Source organism: Felis catus, chromosome D1 (genome assembly GCF_018350175.1).
Source record: "Felis catus isolate Fca126 chromosome D1, F.catus_Fca126_mat1.0, whole genome shotgun sequence".
NCBI lineage: Eukaryota > Metazoa > Chordata > Mammalia > Carnivora > Felidae > Felis > Felis catus.
The window spans coordinates 109,265,360-109,289,078 of NC_058377.1; the positions used below are offsets into that span (position 1 = coordinate 109,265,360).

The window sequence follows — 23,719 nt, forward strand, 5'->3', positions numbered from 1 at the left end:
TCTCTCCCTCCCTGCCACAGTCAAACCCCAGGCCAAACCTCAGGCCAAACCCCAGACCAAACCCCAGGCCAAAACCTCAGCATCTACCACCTCCCCACTACACACACGGTTGTGCTGCTTATAAGTCAGTGACTGGAGGTTTGAGGAAGGCCAGCAGAGCAGGGGCTAGTGGAACAGACAGACTTCAAGCTTATGGGAGGCCAGGAATAGTCCTGGAGAATCAGGCCTCTCGGTGCCTGGGGATGAGGAGAGGTCAGAGCAGGCAGTGAGTTGGAACCCTGCAGGCTGGTGGAACTCTGGGGACAATGTGACTCTGTAGAGCCCAGCAGAGAGATCAGCAGCCCCACGGTCCCTCTCTCTCCTCAAATGATAATCCTGTTTCCAGAAGCCTTACCCTGTCTGCACTGCACTTGTACCTGTTGTATTAGAGGCCCCTGGGGTCCCAGCCCACTGCTGCATTCACTTTCCACTCCCCTCCTGACCCATCGTTCCTGACTCCTGTCACATGAGTTAGTGCCATACAGTGGTTACCACATGAGCTTCAGAGCTATTCTGTGACCTTGGCCTAATCATTTAACCTCTCTTGGCTTGGGTGTCTTCAGTCATAGAGCCAGTGTTCATTGTGTGCTGACACTGTAGTAAACCTAAATTAAGTACTCTCTTCAAGCTCTTAGTGCTTTCCTTGGATTAACCCTTTAAATCCTGACCATAGCAGTGCCTGGCTGGCTCTTGAGGTCATGAGTTCAAGTCCCACTTTGGGCATAGAGCTTACTTAAAAAATAAAATAAAAATAAATCCTCACACCATAACCCAATGAGGTAGGTATTATCCCCACTTCACAGTTAAGAAAACAAGCACAGAGACTAAATTGCTCAAGGCTTACAGCTCTTTACTGGAAGAACCAAGAGCCAAATTAAGAGTGCTCCTCACTACCAGAGTCATGGGCAGTCGTGAAGGCTAAATGAAATAATTACCTCCGACTGGCAAGGAAAACACATTTAAGAGGCTTACTTCCAACTCTTCATGCTGCACTCCAGAGGCTCCAGGGGATTTGGCCCGGACCCCTAGCAGGCCTCTGGGACCCCTCTTCCCTGACTCACTGGCCTCCAGGTTCATGGCCTTTCCATTTCTCCAGCCCCCTGAGCTTGCCCCCTGAGGCTGCCATAGCCTTTGCACTCAATGTTTCCTCTGCTGGGTACAGTCCTCCCCCGATCTTTGGTTGGTCCTTCTTGTCATTTTGGTCTCTGTTAAAATGGCACCTCCTGGGAGAGGCTGTCCTTGATCCCTCAACCTAAAGTGATTCCTTCATGCACTGTCACTCTTTGCTATTTTCCTTGCCTGCCTTGCCTCCATGTCAGCAAAAATGGCATATCCCCAGCAAGTAGCTAGTATAGGGCCTGGCACACAGGAGCTGCTCAATGCATGTCAAATGAGTAATCATGCCAGACACGTAATAAATGCTCATTACAACAGCATTGCTCTGCTTGTCCAGCCCTATGTGGGCCCTTGGGGATGGAGCAACGAATCAGACCGAGGCCCTTGCCTCAAGAGTTCACAGTCCATTAGGAATAAGGCCTAGAGAGAAATGATCACACCCAGGGAGTGTTAATAAGCACCCAAGAGGCCCAAACGGTGATCTGAACACTTAGAGAAGGTCACATTCACCTTCAGGGGAATCGGTGAAGCTTCTGGGGAGGAAGTGGTTAAACTAAGCCTGAAGAGCAGGTTGGATTTTCAAAGATATGGTGGTGGTGGTGGTGGTGACTAACTTTTGAGGACTTTTATGTGGCAGTCACTGGGTAAAAACTTCCTGTGATTAACTCCCAGCAACCCACTGAGGAAGTTATTAGCCCTATTGAGACACAGAGGAGCTGTGTATTTGTCTGAGGTCAACAGTTAGTGGGTGGCGGAACCAGGATTTGAACATGGGCTGTCTGAACCCAAAGCCTGTGGTATTAGCTACATACACCCCGCAATGCCACAAGAGCACAACAAGGTTCTATGAGTGGTAAAGCATTGGAAGTATGTTGGAGGGAAATTCTTCCCATGAGTATTCAGGGGACCCCCAGAACAGCCCGTGAGTTAAATAGGTGCCCTTTTAACTCTGATGGGTTCAGAGATAACGATGCTAATGATACCTAGCACTTGTTGGGCATTTACTCCATGCATTATCATATTTATCTTTTCATTTTAGAGAGAGAGTGCACAAGTGGGGGAGAGGGGCAGAGGGAGAGAGAGAGAATCTTAAGCAGGCTCCATGCTTAGCATGGAGCCTGACATGGGGCGCAATCCCATGACCCTGGGATCATGACCTGAGCAAAGTCAGATGCTCAACCGACTGAGCCACCCAGGTACTCCTGTGCATTGTTGTATTTAGTCACCATAGCTTCTTGAGAGAAGAGGTACTATGCTCATTCCCATTTTATAGATGAGGAAAGTGAGGCTTAGAGAGCTTGTGAAATTTTCCCAAGGTCCCACAGTAGTCAGAGATGAAGCAGTTGCTGGACTGTAAGCTTTTGGAGGTCAAGGACTATCTGTCTAACCTAACATGGCACTAGAGTATATACTCATTAAGTGAATGAATGAATGAATGAATGAGTGAATGAGTGTAGCAATTTATTGACTACTCCCCCTTTAACACTTCCTTCTTAATAGAGTTATTGACTCTCCCCCTTTAGATTAGAGTCAACTTATTGACTACTCCCCCTTTAACACTTCCTTCTTCATAGAGTTATTATAAGGATTAAATCGATAATAAAACACCGAGCACGATTCTTGGCACCTGGTAACTACCTGCTTCTATGATTATGATTATCTGCTTCCCTATTAAGACCTTTCCCTGTTGCTGTTTTTTTTTTTATCCTCCTCCCCAGGCTCAGAAGTGCAGCTCCTCGAGTATGAGGCCTCGGCTGCTGGTCTCATCCAATCCTTCTCTGAGCGCTTCCCAGAGGACGGGCCCGAGTTGGAGGAGATCCTCACCCAACTGGCCACAGCTGATGCCCGGTTCTGGAAGTGCCCCAGTGAGGCCCCATCTGGCCAGGCTTGAGACCGATTTATGCAGCTCCTCCCTCAACTCCATCAAACCACGTGTATGCTAGGGGAGGAGCAGGAGCTCAGACCTTGGTGCTACCTCAGCCGAGGGTGGTGACACTAACCTCTTCCATTTGTCAGCACTTTCCAGTTTACCAAGTGCTTCTCCTGTGTTATCTCATTTGATCTGCACTGCCCTTGGTAGAGTGGGCAAGGCCAGGCTCCTTATTCTGCTTGCCAAGTGAGGGAATGGAAGTTGTGAGAAGTGACCTGTCTAGATCCTGCAGGACTCAAAACCTCTCCCAATCCAGTGCTCTTCATGTATTACTTTTATAACCAGAAAAATAAATATTAGAAACAACCACCATCTTTGTGATCTGTGTGAATCCTTGCGTTTGCCTCACTTCTCATTTGTTCCCAGGAGGGTAACGGGAGCCCTGGGGAAGGGAAGGAAGGTCAGTTTTCGGCTCCCCTCTACAATAGGATTTTGATATCACCTCTAGATGGTACAAGACAAACACAAAGAAGAACATAGAACCATTTTTGCAGTCCTCCTTTGTGGCATTTCCTGTATTTTAAAATATTACAGGAGGGGCGCCTGGGTGGCTCAGTCGGTTAAGCATCTGACTTCAGCTCAGGTCATGATCACGCCATCCGTGAGTTCAAGCCCCGCGTCGGGCTCTGGGCTGATGGTTCAGTGCCTGGAGCCTGTTTCCGATTCTGTGTCTCCCTCTCTCTCTGACCCTCCCCCCGTTTATGCTCTGTTTCTCTCTGTCTCAAAAATAAATAAACGTTAAAAAAATTAAAAATAAAATAAAATATTACAGGAGACTAAAAACTATAGAAACTCTCAACGTCAGTCATCGTAGGATTTAATCTCTTAACCCCGTGTTTCGTTTCTCCGAGCCCAGACCGCTAGAGCAAGATGGGAAGAAAGGACATAGAACCTTTCCAGCCCGGTTAACCATGAGGATGAAGAGGGTAAGCAGTTACTCTCACTGCTCATAAACACTAGAAGGGCTTCCCTCCAGGCCTTGAGGCCAGAGGGTCCTGTCAATAACCTAGAGATTCCAGGGCCCCCAAGTTCAGGCTGGGAAGGAGCAAAGGTAAAACCTATGAGCTGGGACGAGAGACTGCGCCTCAGCAGGCAGAAGCTCAACCGAGTGCAGCGTCTGCCGCACGGCGACCTCCCTGCCCTGGGCCGGAAAGCTGAGTGCCCGGAACCTTTGTACGCGCGCTTCCCCGAACCCGGGCGTTATTGGGCGTTGCGCGGCGGCTGGCCGAAGCCGGTTGCCAAGGCGACGTCTGCGAAGATGGCTGCTGCGTCTTCGTCTGATTCCGACTGCGGCCGAGCTGAGAGGTGAAGGCCGGGGTCTTCGAGGCCTCCTTTCCTATAAATGTAAAGAGGGGGTCTTGGGCCCTGGGATCTGGGCACCTGCGGTTCTCGGAAGGCACCGGGTGTCCTTGAACGGATTTTAGGGATCAAGTAGGGAAACTGAGGCCCAAGGAGTGAATATGCGTGTGTGTGACTCGGGGTCACTCAGGGAGCCTGTGGTGGAGCCTGGACTTGGACCCAGAGGTTCTGTATCCCCATTTCAGAGCGCCCTACACACTTCACTCTGAGACTAGCCCCCTCAAAGTTTTCTTACTCTCCCTTGGGACTCAGCGCCCAACTCTTTCCCTCCTCCCCCAGCAACGAGGCCAGTTCGAAATGGCTGGACGCACACTACGACCCCGTGGCCAACATCCACACCTTTTCCAGCTGCCTGGGTGAGTCTCTGGGACCAGGAACCCCTGCTTCTGGGTGGGGGGAGTGGGGTGGGGGGGAGGGGTCAAATAATGGTTCTGTAGTGAAGCCTCAAAGCTTCTGAAACCCCGGTTTGTGGCCCTTTTGTGTTTTCCAGCGCTGGCAGATTTGCATGGGGATGGGGAGTACAAGGTAAGCATATCCCCTCAGCTGAAAGAGAATTGGGGGGTGGGGAGATATCAGAAATGAGGTTTCCTGATGGCTCCAAAGAAGTTCAGCATAATCTGGAGCTCATGTACCCTGAAAAAGTACATTTAGTGTTAAATTTTATTTTTATGTGGATGGTGAAGAGAACTTGTTGATTTCAGAATACAGACTGCAGAAAGCAAAGCAGAACAAAATGCTGCTGGGGATTCTACCAAGACAAAGCCTCTTAATTTTGTTAACTTGACATAATTCCTTGCTGGAAGGGCACATCCGTTGGTTGGGAGAGGGGCGTTGGAATCTGGAGAGCAAATAGAAGGGAGGGAAGAGAGAGCTTTGTGTTTATTAAAAGAGCAAGGGGCATCTGATTGGCTTAGTCGTTGATGTCCGACTGTTGTTTTTGGCTCAGGTAGTGATCCCAGGGTCATGGGATGGAGTCCCACCTAGGGCTCTGCACTGAGTATAGCCTACTTGGGATTCTGTCTCTCTCTTTTTCTGCTCCCTCCACCGCTTGCATGCTCTCCCTCTCTCTAAAATAATAAATAAATAGGGGCGCCTGGGTGGCTCAGTTGGTTAAGCGTCTGACTTCAGCTCAGGTCGTGATCTCATATAGTTCATGGGTTTGAGCCTCACGTCAGGCTCTGTGCTGACACCTCAGAGCCTAGAGCCTGCTTTGGTTTGGATTCTGTGTCTCCCTCTCTGTCTGCCCCTTCCCTACTCATGCTCTGTCTCTGTCTCTCAAAAATAAGTAAACATTAAAAATTAAAAATAAATAATGAGCATAAATTTTAAGATTAGCCATGAGTTACTAATTATTGAAACTGGATGGTATTTGGGGGTTTATTATATTAATCTCTCTGCTTTTGTATATGACTGAACACTTTAAATAATAAAAAGGTTAAATTATAAGTTTAATAAAAACATAAAGATAAATAAAATATAAATAAATAAATTTTAAAATTAAAGGTACAGGTTTTTAAAAGATTGAGAAATATTTGGGGCTTAAAGTGGGTTAACATATATTGAGTGTCCCTTCCTGGACTAGACCCTCTTTGAACATTTTCACATACATACATACATACATACATACATACATATTTATTCCCAATTTGTTAATGGGAAAATAGATTCAGACTGAGTAAGCTTAGTGAGTTTGTAAAAAGTGGCAGACCTGGGTCTGGTTGCATTCCCAGTCATGTGTTTGTTCTACTATGGCTCAACCATGGGCACTGAACCCACAGTGGGCATGTTATTTGGGCAGTTAGAAGATAGGTCTGGAACCCTACCCTTCACGGAGAGTACAGGAGAATTCGGTGGAATATGCCCCCAATTCCTGTCCTTAAAGCATTCTGCAACTTGGCAAGTGTGCAGTGAACCTCTACTGTGTGTCAGGCATTGTGCAGACTCTAAAGTCAGAAATGAATCAGGGGGTGCCTGGGTAGCTCAGTCGGTTGGGCATCGGAGCGGCTCAGGTCATGATCTCACAGTTCGTGAGTTCAAGCCTCACATTGGGCTCAGTGTTGACAGCTCAGAGCCTGGAGCCTGCTTCAGATTCTGTGTCTCCCTCTCCTTGCCCTTCCCCTGTTCACACTTGGTCTCTCTCTCAAAAATAAATAAAGACTTAAAAAATTAAAAAAAAAAAACTATGCTTAAAAAAAAAAAGAAATGAATCAGTACACAGTCGGGAAGAGATACAGACACTGCCCTTAATTTATCCATCGATATGGAGTGAATACCTAGTGTGTGCTTGGCACTGGATTTATAGCAGTGAAAGGTGTAGAAATCACAGCTTCAATAACTAATGTGAAATATTCGATGCTTTTGTGAAATAACTTTTAAGAGCTAGTTTGTTGATTCCCAGAATCTAGCCCAGTGCCTGGCCCAAATTGGGTACTCAGTAAATTTTTATGGAGTAAACAAAAGGATGTTAAAATTGAATATATGGAAAGTATTATGGGAGCAGCAGGGAGAGGATAGTGAAATCTATCTGGAGGCACCAGGAGGCAGTAACATGTGAACTGGGTGTTGAAGGATGAAAGAAATGTATCAAGAAGGTATGGAAGAGGGGAGGGGGGAAGCATTCCAGTCAGAGGGAACAGCACAAGTAGAGGCACAGAGACTTGGAAGTTTATAGCACATTTTGAAAGAGTAAATTTGAAGTTAGAAAGGGAAAGCCAATAAAAGTAGTAGTTGGGCACCTGGGTGGTTCATTAGGTTAAGTGTCCAACTCTTGATTTCGGCTAAGGTCAGGATCTCATAGTTTGTGAGTTCAAGCCCCGTGTCAGGCTCAGTGCTGTCTGCTTGGGATCCTTTCTCTCTCCATCTCTCTCTGCCCCTCCCCTGCTCACGCACACTCAAACTCTATAAGTAAGTAAGTAAGTAAAATAGTAGTCAATACCACTGGTTTAGACTCAGACAGACCTAGATTCCAGTCCGAGCTCCGCCACTTGCTTGAGTGACTTTTACCTAACATCTCTAAGTCACAGCTTCCCCATCTGTGCAATGGGGCTAATAATAGTACCTATCCCATGAGTTGTTGAAAGGACTAAATGAAAGGATGCATGTAGTGCCTGCTGTGGCTCCTGGCACACTGTACATTCTCAGAATCCAGATGTTCTGTGGCAGCCCCCATCCTGGCTGGAGAATAGCATAGATTGGAAGATGATGGAAAACAGGTTGGAAACCAGATCAGAGAGGCCTTGAAGGCCTCACTTGGGAGAATGGGCTTGCTTGGCAGACACAGTAGCTTGGAGGATAGTTTGGAGGGTGGAAAAGAGAGACTGGGGAGCTTGGTTCTTCTCTCTGTCCACAGAGCACATCCTGTCTGCATGCATGCTTGTGCTCTCTTCCCACTGGGAAGCCAGGCTTCAGAGGCCCAGATGTGAGTTTCCAGCACCTCACTGACTTTAGCCACTGTTTACTGTCTAGAATAGTGCCTGGCATGGAGCAGGCTGTGAAGAAGTGATTCCCAAATGAATAACGAAAACCTCATCTGCCACCTACTCCTCACTAGCCTTCAGCAGGTTGCTTAATTCATTACCTCATTTGATTTTCACTACAAGTGTCATGAGATAGGTATTCCCATTTTGCGGGTAGGAAAACTGAGGCTCAGGAAGTTTAATCAACTCTCCCAAGGTCATATAACTTGCAAGCCTTTTTGCAGAGTCTCCTTGCCCCACACCTTTGGTGCATTGATATAGGAGTGAATGAATGTGCACTGGCAAAAAGGCTAAGCCCAAGAAGGGGGTCAGTGGAGAGGTCTTTAGACCCTGAGCCTGGAATAAGCCAGCCTCTTTCTACAGCTGGTGGTGGGGGATCTTGGCCCAGGTGGGCAGCATCCCCGCCTGAAGGTGCTCAAAGGACCCACAGTGCTGACTGAAAGCCCATTACCTGCACTGCCAGCTGCGGCCGCCACCTTCCTTATGGAGCAACATGAACCCCGGACACCAGCTCTGGCACTCGCTTCAGGCCCTTGTGTGTATGTGTATAAGAATCTTAGGCCCTACTTCAAGTTCAGCCTGCCCCAGTTGCCGCCAAACCCCCTGGAACAAGATCTTTGGAACCAGGCCAAGGAGGTAAGTGATGTCGGGGATGGGAATGAGAAGGCAAAGATGGCCGCCACTGAGTCGTCCTCATTCCCTGCCTGCCTCTGGAGCCCACAGACTTAACCTTATCCCCTTGCTGTCACAGGACCGGATTGACCCCTTGACGCTGAAGGAGATGCTGGAAGGCATCCGGTGAGAGCCCGCTTTCCCCTTCATACGCCTCCCACCCCTCCCTTAACCCCCCACCCCTTCTCCTTCATCCCTCCCGTGCTTGGTATGAACCCCAGGGCCCTGTTCCTCAACTAAATCTGCCACGATTGCCCCTCTCCTTTCAGGGAGAAGGCAGAGGTGCCTTTGTCGGTACAGTCACTCAGGTAAGGGCCCTGTGGAGGACCGGGGCTCCAGAAGCTCCAGGGGGAGGGAGTGGCTGTGGAATGGCCTGTGGAGGGAAGTAGGCCCAGGGCATGCAGGTGCCACTTCTCTGTGTGTGCAGGTTTCTACAGCTGGAGCTGAGTGAAATGGAGGCCTTTGTGAGCCAGCACAAATCCAAGTCCATCAAGCGGCAGGTAATGCCCCTTCGCTCTTTATTTCCCTATAAAAAAGGTGGGCAATTTTTTTAAAGACCTCATAACATCAGTGGTAAAGTCTACAACCAACCCCCACTAGTGTCACTTTATAGTTTCCTTTCCAGCCCCTGCCACACGTAATGGTCACAAAGCTGCAGGGCCTTACGTTTCCAGTCAACAGTGGCAGCTTTGAATTAACATATGTAGTTGCAGAACTTTACATGCCTTTTCTTCTCTTAAGAGTAAAGATAACATATTTTCATTAGAGAATAAAGAGAAGTATAAATAGGAGAAATGACTATAATCTTACTACCCAGTGGTACTCATTCCTACCATTTTGGTACATTTTCTTACAAATATGCTTTATAATTTCTTTTCCTTGAGTATGTAACATTATATCTTGAGCATTTAAACAGTCTTTAAGAACTCCATTCTTGGGGCGCCTGGGTGGCTTAGTCAGTTGAGCATCCGACTCTTGATTTCAGCTCTGGTCATGATCCCAGGGTTGTGGGATCAAGCCCCATGTTGGGCTCTGCACTGAGCGTGGAGCCTGCTTGAGATTCATTCTCTCTCTCTCTCTCTCTCTCTCCCTCCCTCCCTCCCTCCCTCCCTCCCTCCCTTCCTTTCCCTCTCTCCCCCTCTCCCCCTCTCTCCCTTTGCCCCTCACCCCCATTTGTTCTCTCTCTCTCTAAAATAAATTTTTAAAAAAGGTTTAAATTTAAAGAAAAGAACTCCATTCTTAATGGCCCCTTGATTATTTCCTTAATTGTCAATTATTTCATTCATAGTTTATGTAACTGTTCACATGCAGGTCATTAGCTAAGAAATGTATCCCTTTTGTTCACTTCATATTTTTCTTAATTATCATTTTAATGGTTTTATTGATGAACCTGTTCAGTAAACTCTAGTGATTCCTGACCTAGGGGCTGACCCTCAGTCCCATCCCAGAGCTGTTCTCTGCATTTTTGAAAGCCTCATGGGAACCTTCCACTTCCTGTAGAAGCCACTTGAGCCAACACATTGGCCAACGCATGCCTCAGCTTTTGGCTAGCCTTAGACCAATTCTGTGGGAAATATTGTTGTCTCCTGCTGATCAGCAGCTTAAATCCGCTGGTGTCAGTATCTTTGAGTACGTATAAAATCATGAAATGAATTAATTATTGCTTCAAAGATGCAGTTTAGGGGAGTGAGGCAATCTTTCCATGATATATGTCATAGCTATATAATTGGGAACCATTAACACCCACGTTTCTGTAACCTTTTTCTTTCCACTAGGCATTGAGAATGATTCCTCTTTTTTAATCTTAAAGATAATCACACGGGTTGAGTAGGTGGCTCAGTTGGTTGAGTGATTCTTCATTTGGCTCAGGTTATGATCTCACCGTTTGTGAGATCAAGCCCTGAGTCAGGCTTTGTGCTGACAGCACAGAGCCTGCTTAGGATTCCCTCCCTCTCTCTCTGCCCCTCCACTGCTCATGCACACTCTCTCTCTCTCAAAATAAATAAAAATAAACATTAAAAAAAAAAAAGACACAATGAGCAGTTTTATCCAGAGAAAATTTTGGTCCTGCTAAATTATTTTCATAGGACAAATTCCTAAAAAAGGGATCATCCTCTTCTCTTTTAAAAGTTTTGTCTCCAGGGGAGCCTGGGTGGCTCAGTCAGTTAAGCGTCCTCAGGTCATGGTCTTGTAGTTCATGAGTTCGAGCCCCATGTCAGTCTAAGCTCTGTGCTGACAGCTCAGAGCCCAGAGCCTGCTACAGATTCTGTCTCCCTCTCTCTCTCTGCCCCTCCCCCACTCACACTCTGTCTCTCTCTCAAAAATAAATAAACATTAAAAATAAATAAAAAAGAAAAGTTTTCTCTCCGATCACAATTATAAAAGGAACATGTGCCCACTGTAGAAATTCTACAAAAGCACAATGAAGAAATTAAACATTACCTGTGATTTCATTGTCCAGATAGAACCAATTTGAGTAAATATGAGTTTCACCTGCCAGCATGTGCTTTTTTATTCATATATTTTTAAACGAGGATTATACTAACATAACATTTTACCCATTTTTTCTCTGAATACGTTAGAAGTGTTCTGTCATTGAATCTTCTTTTAAAAGTGTGATTTTTCTTTAATGACTATGTGGTTTTTGATCAGATGGAAATTTGTAATTGACTTAAACAGTTCTCTGTTGTTAGAAAGTTAAGTTTGTTGCTGGGGCACCTGAGTGGCTCAGTCGGTTGGGTGTCTGCCTTCGGCTCAGGCTCGTGGTTCGTGGGTTCAAGCCCCACATTGGGCTCTGTGCTGACAGCTCAGAGCCTGCAGCCTGCTTCGGATTCTGTCTCTGGCTCTCTCTGTCCCTCCCCGGCTTGTGCTCTGTCTCTAAAATAAATATCAAAAAAATTTTTTTGAAAAAAAAAAAAGTTAGGTTTGTTGCCATAAATACTTTTGTACATAAAACTTAGATCACATCTCTGATACTCTTCCTCCTCCTTTGCTCTCTTTTCTTCCCTCCTGTGGTGTCCTTGGGGTATCTGTGGGGATGGTGGGTGGGGACCCCCTGGCTGACTCCTGGAGTTCTTCTACAGACAGTCATCACCACCATGACCACCTTGAAGAAGAACCTGGCTGACGAGGATGCTGTTTCCTGCCTGGTGCTGGGCACTGAGAACAAGGAGCTCCTGGTGTTGGACCCGGAGGCCTTCATCATTTTGGCCAAGGTCAGTCAGTATGGGGCCAGGCCCTCGGCACAGCTGAGGCCCAGGCTGCATTCCCTCCCTCTACTCCCTCCCCCATCTCCTGCCCCTAGTTCTTGGTAATACACATTGTAGAAAAATTATGAAATGTAGATGAGCATAAAGAAAAAAGTATATGTCCAAAAATACCACCACCCACAATATCTACTATTAAAGTTTTGGCATGTCTTTCTGGACATTTTTATATTGAGACACAGATATATAACTCATAAATAAATTTTTTTTTACAAAAACGGCTTTGTGGTAAGGATCACATAACCTGCTCTTTTCACATACTAGGAACTCATCAGTGTCTTTCTATATCTGTATAAAACCACATTAGCTTCTTTAAAGGCCACACAACATCCATTATGTAAATGGACCATAATTTATTTACCTTATCACTCATTGTATGTTTACATCGTTTTCAGTTTTCACTACTGTCAGCACCAGTGCAGTAGGCCTCCTTGCCCAAACCCCTGTGCATGTTTATCTGAATACGTCTTTAGGGTACATTCCTATAAGTGGCATAGTTTTGTCAAAGGTATAATCAAAACTGTTGCCGAGTTTCCCTCCGGGAAAAGTATACAAAAACTGTGACCAGCAGGGTGACGATGAGGAGATTGGGACTTTGGACAAGGAACCAACTCACGGGCGTTATTTCAAGGTAGGGAAGGATGGGCACCAGAAAAATTGGGATGTTTGAGCCTCTCCTTTGCAGATGAGCCTACCCAGCGTCCCCGTCTTCCTGGATGTTTCCGGCCAGTTTGATGTGGAGTTCCGGCTTGCTGCTGCCTGCCGCAACGGGAACATCTATATCCTGAGAAGGTAACTGCCTCGTGGTCTGTGGGGCCAGAAGGAACATCTCAGAAACCGGCTGGTTTCAGGGGCCTTGGGGCTGGTATTTGGGAGTGGAAAGAGCTGGGAACTTGGCTAGGAAGGTGAGCTCACGTGCATAGGGGGCCACCTGCAGGCTTGTGTGATGAGCAGGCAAAGTGAGAGACTGGGTAAGGTGGCTGTAGCACGTGAGCAGTGCAGTCAGTGATGGGAAGAAACAAAAACAGCCTCCCATTTGCTGTATTGCTTTATAGGTATGTGACACTTCTTTATGCATTAGGCTGATAATCATTTTCTAATTAAAGAAATATTTTGGAGCACCTACCATGTTTTAAGCGTTATATAAAGCATAGAGGATGTATTGCTAAATGATATAAACTAAACATAGGCCCTGCCCTCAGGGGAAGACAGATGTTAAAGTCAACAAAGCAAGATGTATTTCAAATTGGATGCATGCTTTGGAGGAAAAATGCAAGCTCAGTGGGCAAAAATAATAGGGCCAAGGTGATCAGTGAACACCTGTCTATGGAGATAATTTGGAAGGTTAAGAAGGAGCCAGTTATTCCAAAAGTGGGGAAGAAGTGTTGTAAGCGGAGAGAACTTAAGCAAATTCAAGATAGAAAAGACATTGCCATGTGCTCCTCAAGCTTGATGGTCAGGGGGGAGGGTGGAAAGAGATGTGTGCAGACCAGGCATGGCCTGTTAGGACATGATAAAGATTTTGAGTTTGAAAACTCTTATGGGGTTTAATCAGAAGAATATTATGAGCCATTTATATTTTTAAGAGATTAGTCTGCTGGGTGGAGAGTAGATTGGAAGGAGGACCAGAGACCAGAGGGAGGCTCTCGGATGGGTCATCAGATGGGATATGATCATCTGATGGCCATCATATGAAGAAAGGGGAGCCATAGCCTGTGATTAGTAGGCAGGAATTACCCCTACTTTCTTGATAAGAGAAACTAAGATTTAGAAGCTGGGAAACTGAAAACAGTGCATCTACACATAGCAGACTTCTCATGCGTTTCTGACAAATTGCTACACTGCCTAAGTCCGGTGGCACTTCACCTAGCCTAAGTACACTCACTGTAAACCATTAAATGCCAGGTCATCACACAAATCACTGTAGTAAAGGCAGCAGGGAGACTGGGAAAGAAAACACACTTCATGTTATCCAAGGTCACACAGCTGCTAAGTGGTAAACGTGGAAACAATACTATGGTCATCTTCTTTGGGGCCCAGGTTCCTTCAGGGATAGTCTGTGGGGCTTAGAAAGAGGAGTGTCAGCCAGGGAAGGCGAGGCTTGGAGAGGCTCTGGAGCTTGGAGAGTGTGTCTTTATTCCACAGAGACGCCAAGCGCCCCAAGTACTGCATCGAGCTGAGCGCCCAGCCTGTGGGGCTTGTCCGGGTACACAAGGTCCTGGTGGTGGGCAGCACCCAAGACAGCCTGCATGGCTTCACCCACAAGGTGTGGCCTTTGGGCAAGCATCACCCCCCAGCCCCTCCATGTATGTGTCTCTGGTCCCCCTTAGCAAGCGATTCCTTCTGGTGTCTCTTTCCCTGCAACTCCAGCCACCCCTTCTTTCCACGCTGTGTCCTGAACGCTCCCGGGGTAAGAAGCTCTTCTCTCCCAGGGTAAAAAGCTGTGGACAGTGCAAATGCCAGCAGCCATCTTGACCATGAATCTCCTGGAGCAGCACTCCCGGGGCCTGCAGGCCGTCATGGCTGGGCTGGCCAATGGAGAAGTCCGCATTTACCGTGATAAGACCCTGCTCAATGTCATCCGCACTCCGGTGAGCTGCTGACTCCTCTTTGTTCTGGTCCCACCTCTGGGGCTTCTTAGCTGCCTCTCCTGATCCCCACCTGATGCCCTTGACTTTTGATGTATCTCAGAAACATTTTTTGAGCATCTCATGTGCACAGCCCATGTGGGGGATAAAACAATGTCTAAATCCTGCCTTCAGGGAATTTATAATTTAAGATGACAGCTAGCCAGAGACACCGCTAATTCAAATACAAGCAAGTCTAAAGCGGAACAAAGTACTGAAAAAGCACAGAGGGGCCTAGCAACTGGGGGGGGTGGTGAAGGATAAATGGGGGTGGAACTCACAAGCCATTTCATAGCAAGTGACAGTTCCTCTGGGCCTTGAAACAATTTGCCAAGTGAATACATAAAGAATATTCTAGACTGAAAACAGCATGAACAAAGGCTGAGAGGCATGAATGTTCTTGATTAAGGAATACAGGTGGCTTGAGGAATTTGGATTAGAGTTTTTCAAACACTAAGTTGTGGGTCATTAAATTAATTTAACGGGCCACAACCAGCAACATAAAAAAGAAAGCTCAGGGGCGCCTGGGTGGCACAGTCGGTTAGGCGTCCGACTTCAGTCAGGTCACGATCTTGCGGTCCGTGAGTTCGAGCCCCGCGTCAGGTTCTGGGCTGATGGCTCTGTTTCCGATTCTGTGTCTCCCTCTCTCTCTGCCCCTCCCCCGTTCATGCTCTGTCTCTCTCTGTCCCAAAAATAAATAAACATTGAAAAAAAAAATTAAAAAAAAAAAAAAAGAAAGCTCAGAGGGGGCACCTGGCTGGCTGGGTAGAGCACGTGACTCTTGATCTCAGGGTCGGAAATTTAAGCCCCACATTGGGCGTGGAGCCTACTTAAGAAAAAGAGGGGCACTGGGATAGCTCAGTCAGTTAAGCGTCCAACTTCAGCTCAGGTCATGATCTCACAGTTCGTGGGTTTGAGCCCCCCATCACGCTCCATGCTGACAGCTCTGAGCCTGGAGTCTGCTTCGGATTCTGCATCTCCCTCTCTCTCTACCCCTTGCCTGCTCATACTCTGTCTGTCTGTCTGTCTGTCTCTCTCTCTCTCAAAAATAAATAAGCATTAAAAAGGAAAGAAAGCTTAGGTTATATCACATGTGAAACGTGTGTGTGTGTATGTGTAAAGTTTGAGAGCAGTTGGTTTGAACTATAGGCCTGCTGTAGGGGTGGGAGGAGGGTAAAGAGGAGAGGGACAGTAAAGGGAGGTTGGAGTCTGATGTGGAAGGCCTTAAGTTGTTCTAACCAGGAGGACAAAAGCCATGGCAATTTTTTTGGCAGAAAATAGACACGGTCCTGTTTATGTTTTTGAAAGGCATCAGTGTGAAGGACAGATTAAGGAGAAAGACCAGGCTGGGGACCTGTTAGAAAGGTGACCCCAGAAGCCCAATGACATTCAGTCTGGAACTGTGACTGCGGCAGTGAGATTGGATGGGAGATGAGAAATAGAGGAACTATTTCAGAGGCAGCATTGCCCCAGGCCTTACCTCACATCTCTTTATCCTATCATATCTGGGGTCTCCCAGCCTTATCACTCCACCTCAGTCTTGCTCTCCTCTCCATGGTATTTTCCCAACTAAGTCCTGGCGTCTCCACCACAGGATGCAGTGACCAGCCTTTGTTTTGGCCGGTATGGGCGGGAAGATAACACCCTCATCATGACCACACGAGGTGAGCAGACTCAGACCTGGCAAGAGTTTTAGAGTTAGACGCAAAGGTGACAGGCTCGATCCTAGGAAAGAAGATGTGGATGTGAAGCATAGGCAGGCCTGGGTTTGGGAAGCAAGGCTTGTAGACACATGTCCTGTCTGAGGCCAGCTCATCAGCAGTTTGGTTTCACTTCGCAGGCGCCAGTGTTTCCAGTTCACCCCAGTCTCCTCAGTGTCTGAGGAGACATCACAATATTTAATTAACATTTATTATGTTAATTAACTATTAACATCATAATAGTTAATAAGTAACTACTGAATGAACGGATGGATAGTAGGACATTATTAAAACATCCTTTATTCCTTCTAGATACCCAGAATCTCAGCAGGAAGACAAACATGGACAGAATTGGGTCTATATGAGGCAGATTGTTTGGGGAGGAAGGAATGGGAATGTAGGGTAGAACTGGGGAGGACAGATCTGTTTCTGTCTGTCCACTTCCCTAGGCGGTGGCCTGATTATCAAGATCCTGAAGCGTACGGCAGTGTTTGTGGAAGGGGGAGGTGAGGCGGGCCCCCCACCAGCCCAGGCCTTGAAACTCAACGTGCCCCGAAAGACCCGGCTTTATGTGGATCAGACGCTGCGAGAGCGGGAGGCTGGCACCGGTGAGTCTCAGGCCAGGTCCTGCCTCTTCCTTCTCCATTGCTCTAAAGCAGCAAGAACTGGGTGAGCCCGCCTGGGTGCCCCAAGCACTGGGCAACCAGGCAGCTTTCCTGCCTCTGGAAGTCCAGAGACAGCCTAGGAGGTGTCCCCTACCTCCAATAACTGCCTCAAGGTGGGAGATCCTGTGGGTGAGGGCACACGCCCTTCGAATGCAGAGGGGAGAACAGTTGCTTCTAGATGCAGGAATTCTCGTGAGAGAAGCTGAATTTGACCAGGGTTCTTCCTTTTCCTATTCAGTTTTTCTTGCTCTTTTATTCATTCTTCCCTTCACTTGGTACCCAGGATTATGCCAGGCCTTGTGCCAAATGCCTTGAAATAGGTTTAGACCCCTACCTTAGGAACTCAGTCTACCTTGCTAATTTCACATGCGTGACAGATGTAGAAGAAGTCTCTGCAAAGGGCTGTTGAGACTCACAAGAGTGAGGAAGTTTGCCCGGGCGCCTGGGAGAGGCTTCAGAGAGAGGTGACACTGGACTTCACCCTAAAATGATTATAAGTCCACCAGCCAGAGAAGGATAGGGAAGGGAGATTCAGGCAGAGGCGTGAGTAGAGTCACAGGATCCTACCTGGATTTAAGTGGCATCTTCCACGTGGTCGCGGGTGTAGTGCAGGAAGGCCAGGGGGGCCAGACCAGGGGCTGGAAAGGCAGGGCAGAGCTGGCTCCGAAAGGGCCTGGAGTGCAAAGCTAAGATGTTTGGTTGATTCTAGGTAGTGGGGGCTGGGAAAGATGTTAAGCGGAAAAATACAGTGACTCGACCAGCTCTGTCTTATAAAGGGGACCTTGCTGATAGTTTTAAAGGGTAAACTAGAGGATAAAAGAGCTAGCAGGCTGTTGTAGCTGAGAGAATCCAAGAGAAACAATTGAAACATTCAAGAAATAATTAGGAAGTTCTCTAAAGTGACCAAATGTAAAATATGCAAAATTCAATCATTTGGTATATACCAAGTTGGAAAATCCAAAGTTTCCATTCACAATGGCAACAAAATCCCTAGAAAATGTCAGTGTAAGAAAGAAAGTTATAAAACTGCTCTCAAGAACGTAAAAGACCATCTGAATATTTCAATGATGAGACTCTCAGGGTAGCAAGACCTAATGCTTTAAAGCTGCTGATTAATTAACAGCTTCTAAAATTAATCTAGGAACATAGCAACGTTACAGTGAAAATCCCTATAGGGTTTATTTTGAGGACTTGACCGGTTGGTTTTCAGTAAATCTAAGAAATTGGGGGATGGAATTTAAGAATGAGGGGACCTTTGGGGTGCCTGGGTGGTTCCGTCAGTTAAGCATCCAACTCTTGATTTTGGCTCAGGTCACGATCTCATCATCGTGGGTTTGAGCCCCTCATCAGGCTCTGGGCTGATGGTGCAGAGCCTGCTTGGGATTCTCTCTCTGCCCCTTCCACCACCACCACCCCCACCCCCTGCAAATAAATAAACATTAAAAAAAAAAAAAAAGAATGAGGGGACATAGCCTCTCAGCAGAAGGAACTATATGAACTAGAAAGCTGTAGGAATTAGCAGCTGTGGTGTGATACGGAGATTGATATCGATCCAGGGCACATTTAGAAAGTCCAGAAAGAAACAGACCCTCGTGTATGGGAAAAGTCAGTTTATGTTAAAGGTGTTGTTTCAAATTAGTGGGGAAAGGAAAGCCTGTCCAAAAAACATAATTGGGACTGCATGCTTCTAGAAAAAAAAAGTTAGAACTCTACTTCATACCAGACACAAAAATGAATTCTGAGTAAATTAAAAATAAGTTGTAAAAGTACTAGAGGAAAAAGGAAAGACTAATAGACAGGCTAACAGGCTAACGTCCAGACATGAGACCTCTGAGGGGTGGGAGGCGCCTGACACGCGTGGAAGGGCGAGGACCAACTGGCAAGCCAGCGTGCTAAGCCTAGAAGAGGGTCCCGGGGGGAACGAAGAGGGCATGGGCTCTGGAGGCGGCTTTGAGGAAGAGTCCTCAGACCTTGGCAAATGAGTAACCGTGAGAGGTGAGCCTGGGCACGTTGGTGGATGGGGACGCAGTGACGGAGTCAGGGGAATGATGTGCGTGTCCGCGGTGTTGAGTTCGAGATGTTGATGGGACGTCCGGGTGGTGACCATCAGGCAGCTGGAAGCAGGACTGAGAGTGGACGTGGGCCCGGTCCTGAGCGGGGCACTGCAGCCTCGGTAGTGACAAGTCCCCACCCTCAGGAGCTCGAAGCTGTTCCTCAGTGGAGTGCTCACAGCCGGGGCAGGGCATAGAGGAAGAGGACCAAGGACAAGACTTAAGGGAACGCTAGCCCTTAGGGCGAAATCGAAGGAGCCATCCCGGAGAGTGGGATTGTGCGGTGGTAGGAAACCAGAAAGCAGGAGGCAGCCAGTGTGTGGCCCACGGCGTCCAGTGTCACCGGACCGAGGCCAGGCTATTGCACCTTGGTCCTCCCTTTCCCACGTTCCCAGCTCCTGCGGCCCCTGCCTTCCTCTTGTGCTGTCTGAACAGCAGCCCGTGCAAGACACCCTCTCCCCTGCCTCTGCCCCCTCCTTCCCTCCTTCCCTCCTTCCCTCCGGCACCAGCCCTTTGTGCGCCTCTCCTCAGCCATGCACCGGACCTTCCAGACCGACCTCTACCTGCTGCGCCTCCGGACTGCCCGCGCCTACGTGCAGGCCCTTGAGTCCAGCCTGAATCCTGTATCTGTGACAGCCCGGGAGCCCCTCAAGCTGCACGCTGTGGTGAGCACCCAGGGCTAGGGGGCAGTCAGGCCACCTCAGGGCCAGAGGGGCAGAGGGCAAGGGTGGGTAGGAACCCCTCAGCCCCAGAGCCAGTTCTGAGCCCACTACGCCTTGTGCCCCCTTCTCCCCTCCCAGAGGCCCAGAGACCAAGTGTCTGTCTTCCTGTAGGAGGGTGCTCTCTCTCCTCCCCTCTGCTGTGCTGCCTCTTCCCCTCAGCGGGCCGTGGAGCGGGCCACACTCTCCAGCTCCTTCAGCCCATGCCGTGCCTCAAAACAAGCCCCTGCATTTGGGGCAGGGCACACAAGTAGTCACCTTGGGACATTTCTTCCCAGGACTGGAGGGACTCTGACGGCTACGGTACAAGGAAGAAAGCCGTTTGTTTCAGTAACTGTGAGCAGCCTGGGGGCTAGGACTGCCTGCTACAGGGAAGGGAAGTCCTGAGACGTGCACGGGAGGAGGAGACCCTGCACTCAGACACAAGAAACCTCAAGGTCATCTGGGCTAAACGGGTCCCAGAGGCGTGCTGTCTGACCCAAATGGGTTTCCAATTTCTCTTTCCCTAAAGGAAGTAGATAGATAGAGGGAGAGGCTACAAAGCAACTGAGAATGAAAGGGAGGAACATGAAATCCTTGTGCCTACCCTAGGGTGAGAGTGGGAGGAAGTCAGATCCTGGGAAGAGAGCAGCAGGGACAGTGGTGAGGCCATAGGTGGGGGCTGGGCTTTCATCTCTGGGCCAGCTCTGCCTCTGACCAGCTTCCTGTGCAGTCTGCATCAAGCCCCTTCCCCCACTTGGCCTTTGCTGATCCCTGTACAAACAGGAACTAGCCTCTGGGCTTCTGAGGGGCCTTTTGAGGGGCAGGACGGTACATTAGAGCAGTTGGAAGAGAGTAACTCGAGAACATTGATGACAAAGCAGGAGGACAGGGCCAGGGCACATTGGGATTCAGTGCCCAAGGCCACTGTTCCTAAGGGCTTCCTCCACCCACCCCACCTTCTCCGCAGGTTCAGGGCCTGGGTCCCACCTTTAAGCTCACACTTCACCTGCAGAACACCTCAGCAGCCCGACCCATCCTGGGGCTGCTGGTCTGCTTCCTGTACAACGAGGTGCTCTACGCCCTGCCCCGGGCCTTCTTCAAGGTACTGGGCTGCCCCACTGAGACATGGATTGAGGGGAAGACCAGGCTGGGGCCTGGTTAGGTGCCCACAGAGCCCTAACAGGTCAGTGGTGAGGGAGCTGGCAGGTGGCCACAGCCACAGACCAGGCTGGGGTATGGCAGGGTCCTCCCCTGGGGAGAATGCCCAAGACCTGCCTTGGCTGCTTTTCTCCCAGCCTGAGAGGTCTCAAGGAGCCACACGGAAGGTTCTAGGAGAAGAGCCAGAACCCAGAGCCCATCCTGCCTCGCAGCCATGCCCGCGGTGGGAATGGGAGCCTCTTTCTGCCCCAAGGAAAATTTTGCACAGAGTGAAGGGCCTAATTTCCCCCCCAGATCCAATTTGATCCTAAGTTGGGAGGACCAGAGGCTGAGAAAGACTCTGGGATTGGTCTGAGTTTAATCCTGGACATACATGTGGTCCTCGAGCGTCCACTCCCCTCACTGAACCCATATCCTGTGAATGGGCCCATCAGCCCCACCCGCCCTGCCAGGCCTATGCTGAATTCAGCTGCTACAGCAGGTGTGAGAGTGCTTTGGAATCTGCCAAACGCTGTCCAGGCATGAGAGCTGATTTCCTTACCTGTCTGTCCCCAAACCCAGGTCCCCTTGCTGGTGCCAGGGCTCAGCTACCCACTAGAGACCTTTGTGGAGAGTCTCAGTGACAAGGGCATCTCGGACATCATCAAGGTAGGTCGCCCACTGTTGGTACCACGTCGGGGAGACAGTGAGAGTGAGGTGGACAAGGCCCCCACATGGCTGCCAGGTCCGGGTGGGTGTCTGCAGCCTCCCCGTCCCCTTTGACAGAGCCCTGTGGCCTGTCACTGGGACCAGTGCAGACCAGGCTGGGCTTGGCCTTTGCAGGGAGCAGGAAGTAAAGGGGGCATGCCCCTACTGCCACGGCACTTCCTCCGTAGGTGCTGGTGCTTCGTGAAGGCCAGAGTGCACCCCTCCTGAGTGCCCACATCAACATGCCCGTGAGCGAGGGGCTGGCAGCCGCCTGACCCCTGGACTGGTGTTAAAGCCCCTGTAGAATCGGGACCAGGAAGATTCAGCCGCTTCCACTCAGCTGGGCAGAGTCAATGGCCCAGTCCCCGAGCAGCAGTGTGTTGGGGCCACGGTTTCCTTCTCCTCTCCTAAGTGTCCCCGTTCTCACCACCCTGACTGCTGGGTGACCGAGAGCAGCAGGTCAGTGAGTACCCAGGAGGTTCAGCTCCTTCCCCCTCAGGAAAACCCAGCCATTTGCCCACCGGACTACTGCTGTCCTTCATCCTCCCCACTTTTGTCCAGAAATCACCCCCAGGGCCGAAGGAAGATCTCTGAAGTGGTCAAGGTGAGATGAGGGGCTCGGGCCCAGCCTTCTCCTTTGCTGCTTTCTGTAGGCACATTACTCCTGGGTTGCTGCAGGCCCAGGCCAGAATTGGCCATGGCCTGGCCTGGGGTAATCAGAGGCTTTTCTTGGGTGAGACCGAGCCCCCTGTTGCTCCCTGGGGTTCCAGAGGCTTGTCTGATGCTGGTCAGATTACAGGCAAAACACATGCTCTGATTTCTCCTTGTGAGCCAAACAAGGGAGCCTAGGGAGTAGTTGCCTCCCCACAGGGGCCTTTCCTGAAATCTTGGGCTCAGCCAAAGTCTCAGGCCTGTGATGCTCCATGAAGATCGCCAAGGGAGGAGGTGGTGCCAGGAAAGCATAGGGCGCCCGTGCCAGGAGCTAGTGGCCCCAGCCCCCACCGGGCTTCTGAACACCACACAACTGCCGCTCCTGACTTGGTCGCTCGTGTCCAGAAAGAGCGTCCCAGGAGAGGAAGGCTCAGTTAGAGCACAAGTGGGGCTGGGGTGCGCAGGAGAGGCGTTTCCGGGCCCTGGGGAGGTGGCACAGGAGGCAGAAGCCCAGAACTGCTCTTCTGTGCCCTGGAGCCCAGATCAATCACGTAAGTGGAAAGTTTACTGGGCAGTGGCATTAGCTGGAAAGGCATGGACCAGAGGTGTTGAGTGAGGCTAAAGACTGAGGGAAAGCACATGTTCAGACCACAAGGGCCCTAGACCCACAGTCCCGGACCTCAGTGCCTCCTGAGCCCTGGCCAGTGTTAGGCTGGTGCTACCAGGGCCACCTTGAACCACTTAGGAGCCAGGGACCCTGCTCCCTGAGCACCTGTCTTTTCCTCTGTATGACCAGGTGCAGCCTAGCATATGGTACCTCAGCCTTGTGGGAAGTAACCAAATCCTTCTAGGCTATAGTTTCCCCACATGTAAAATGAGGCAGTTTGTGACCAAATTGAGCTCTAGCATCCTGTGAGCTTGGCAGCCGCTCTAGAGGAAATGAGGACTCCACTCCAGAAAGGGGGGATTTGACAGGAGTAAGTGCAGGGCTTTTGCCCTTGAGACCAAGGGCCCCACACTAACTGCCATGGCCGGGCAATAACCTCTTGTCCAGGACCCCAGCAAGGGATTGGGGTGACACAGCTCTCAGCTCACCCCAAACCCTCCCAAGGAATGCATTCTGGGGCCAGGTTAAGAAAGAATGGGGTATGGACCAAAGAAAGAGCCCATCCCCCTCCTCTGTGCAGAGCCTGGCCGCTTGTAGACATAGATTAATTGGGTCAGGGTGGTGAAGGGTCTCTAGATCAAGCCAAGTGAGTCACAGTTGGACGAAGCAGGAGGTTTAACCTGCAGAGCTTCCTAAGAGAGCTTGGCAGAGATGGAAAGGCCTGCTCTAGAAGGTAGTAAGCCCCTTATCACTGGAGCTCTGTCACTGGGGCTGGGCTAGCTCTTCACTGGGCCATATGACCATACAATCTCTTCTTCCCCAATCATGTGATGACTGTGAGCTCAGAACACCAAGTCTAGTTTGTAGCTATTCATGATGATGGAAGTGGAGAAGCTTCCTATGCCCAGCACCTAAAGAGAGTTTGTGTGATGTAATACTATGTATCTATTATTAAAAATACATGAACTGCACTGATGTGGACACGTATACATAAAGCAATATGAAACCAGGAAC

The 23,719-nt window shown here is 49.2% G+C and overlaps 2 protein-coding genes across 10 annotated transcripts in view; both read left to right on the forward strand.

The window, feature by feature from the left end:
* Positions 1-3,395, forward strand: part of DPP3 (dipeptidyl peptidase 3) — a 38,644-nt gene extending 35,249 nt beyond the window's left edge. For all 6 annotated transcript variants that reach the window (XM_011287031.4, XM_011287033.4, XM_011287034.3 and 3 more), the window contains exon 18: positions 2,874-3,395. In XM_011287031.4, the coding sequence (XP_011285333.2) occupies positions 2,874-3,046 (173 nt within the window). In that variant the 3' untranslated portion in view covers positions 3,047-3,395. The remainder of the gene's footprint in view (positions 1-2,873) is intronic.
* An 872-nt stretch (positions 3,396-4,267) lies between these two features.
* On the forward strand, positions 4,268-23,676 carry BBS1 (Bardet-Biedl syndrome 1). Of its 4 annotated transcripts, none has more exons than XM_003993678.5 (17): positions 4,268-4,390; positions 4,724-4,800; positions 4,935-4,969; positions 8,284-8,556; positions 8,672-8,718; positions 8,862-8,900; positions 9,020-9,092; positions 11,676-11,807; positions 12,544-12,650; positions 14,004-14,124; positions 14,291-14,449; positions 16,080-16,149; positions 16,635-16,793; positions 19,433-19,566; positions 20,570-20,704; positions 21,322-21,408; positions 21,636-23,676. In XM_003993678.5, the coding sequence occupies exons 1-17, from the start codon at positions 4,344-4,346 to the stop codon at positions 21,720-21,722; spliced, it is 1,782 nt and encodes a 593-aa protein (XP_003993727.1). In that variant the 5' UTR covers positions 4,268-4,343; the 3' UTR covers positions 21,723-23,676. The 4 variants fall into 4 exon arrangements, with proteins under 4 accessions (XP_003993727.1, XP_044895513.1, XP_019668271.1 ...); XM_019812712.3 differs by having other exon boundaries at positions 4,308-4,390; positions 4,697-4,800; XM_045039579.1 differs by having other exon boundaries at positions 4,314-4,429.
* The last annotated feature ends 43 nt before the right edge of the window (positions 23,677-23,719 follow it).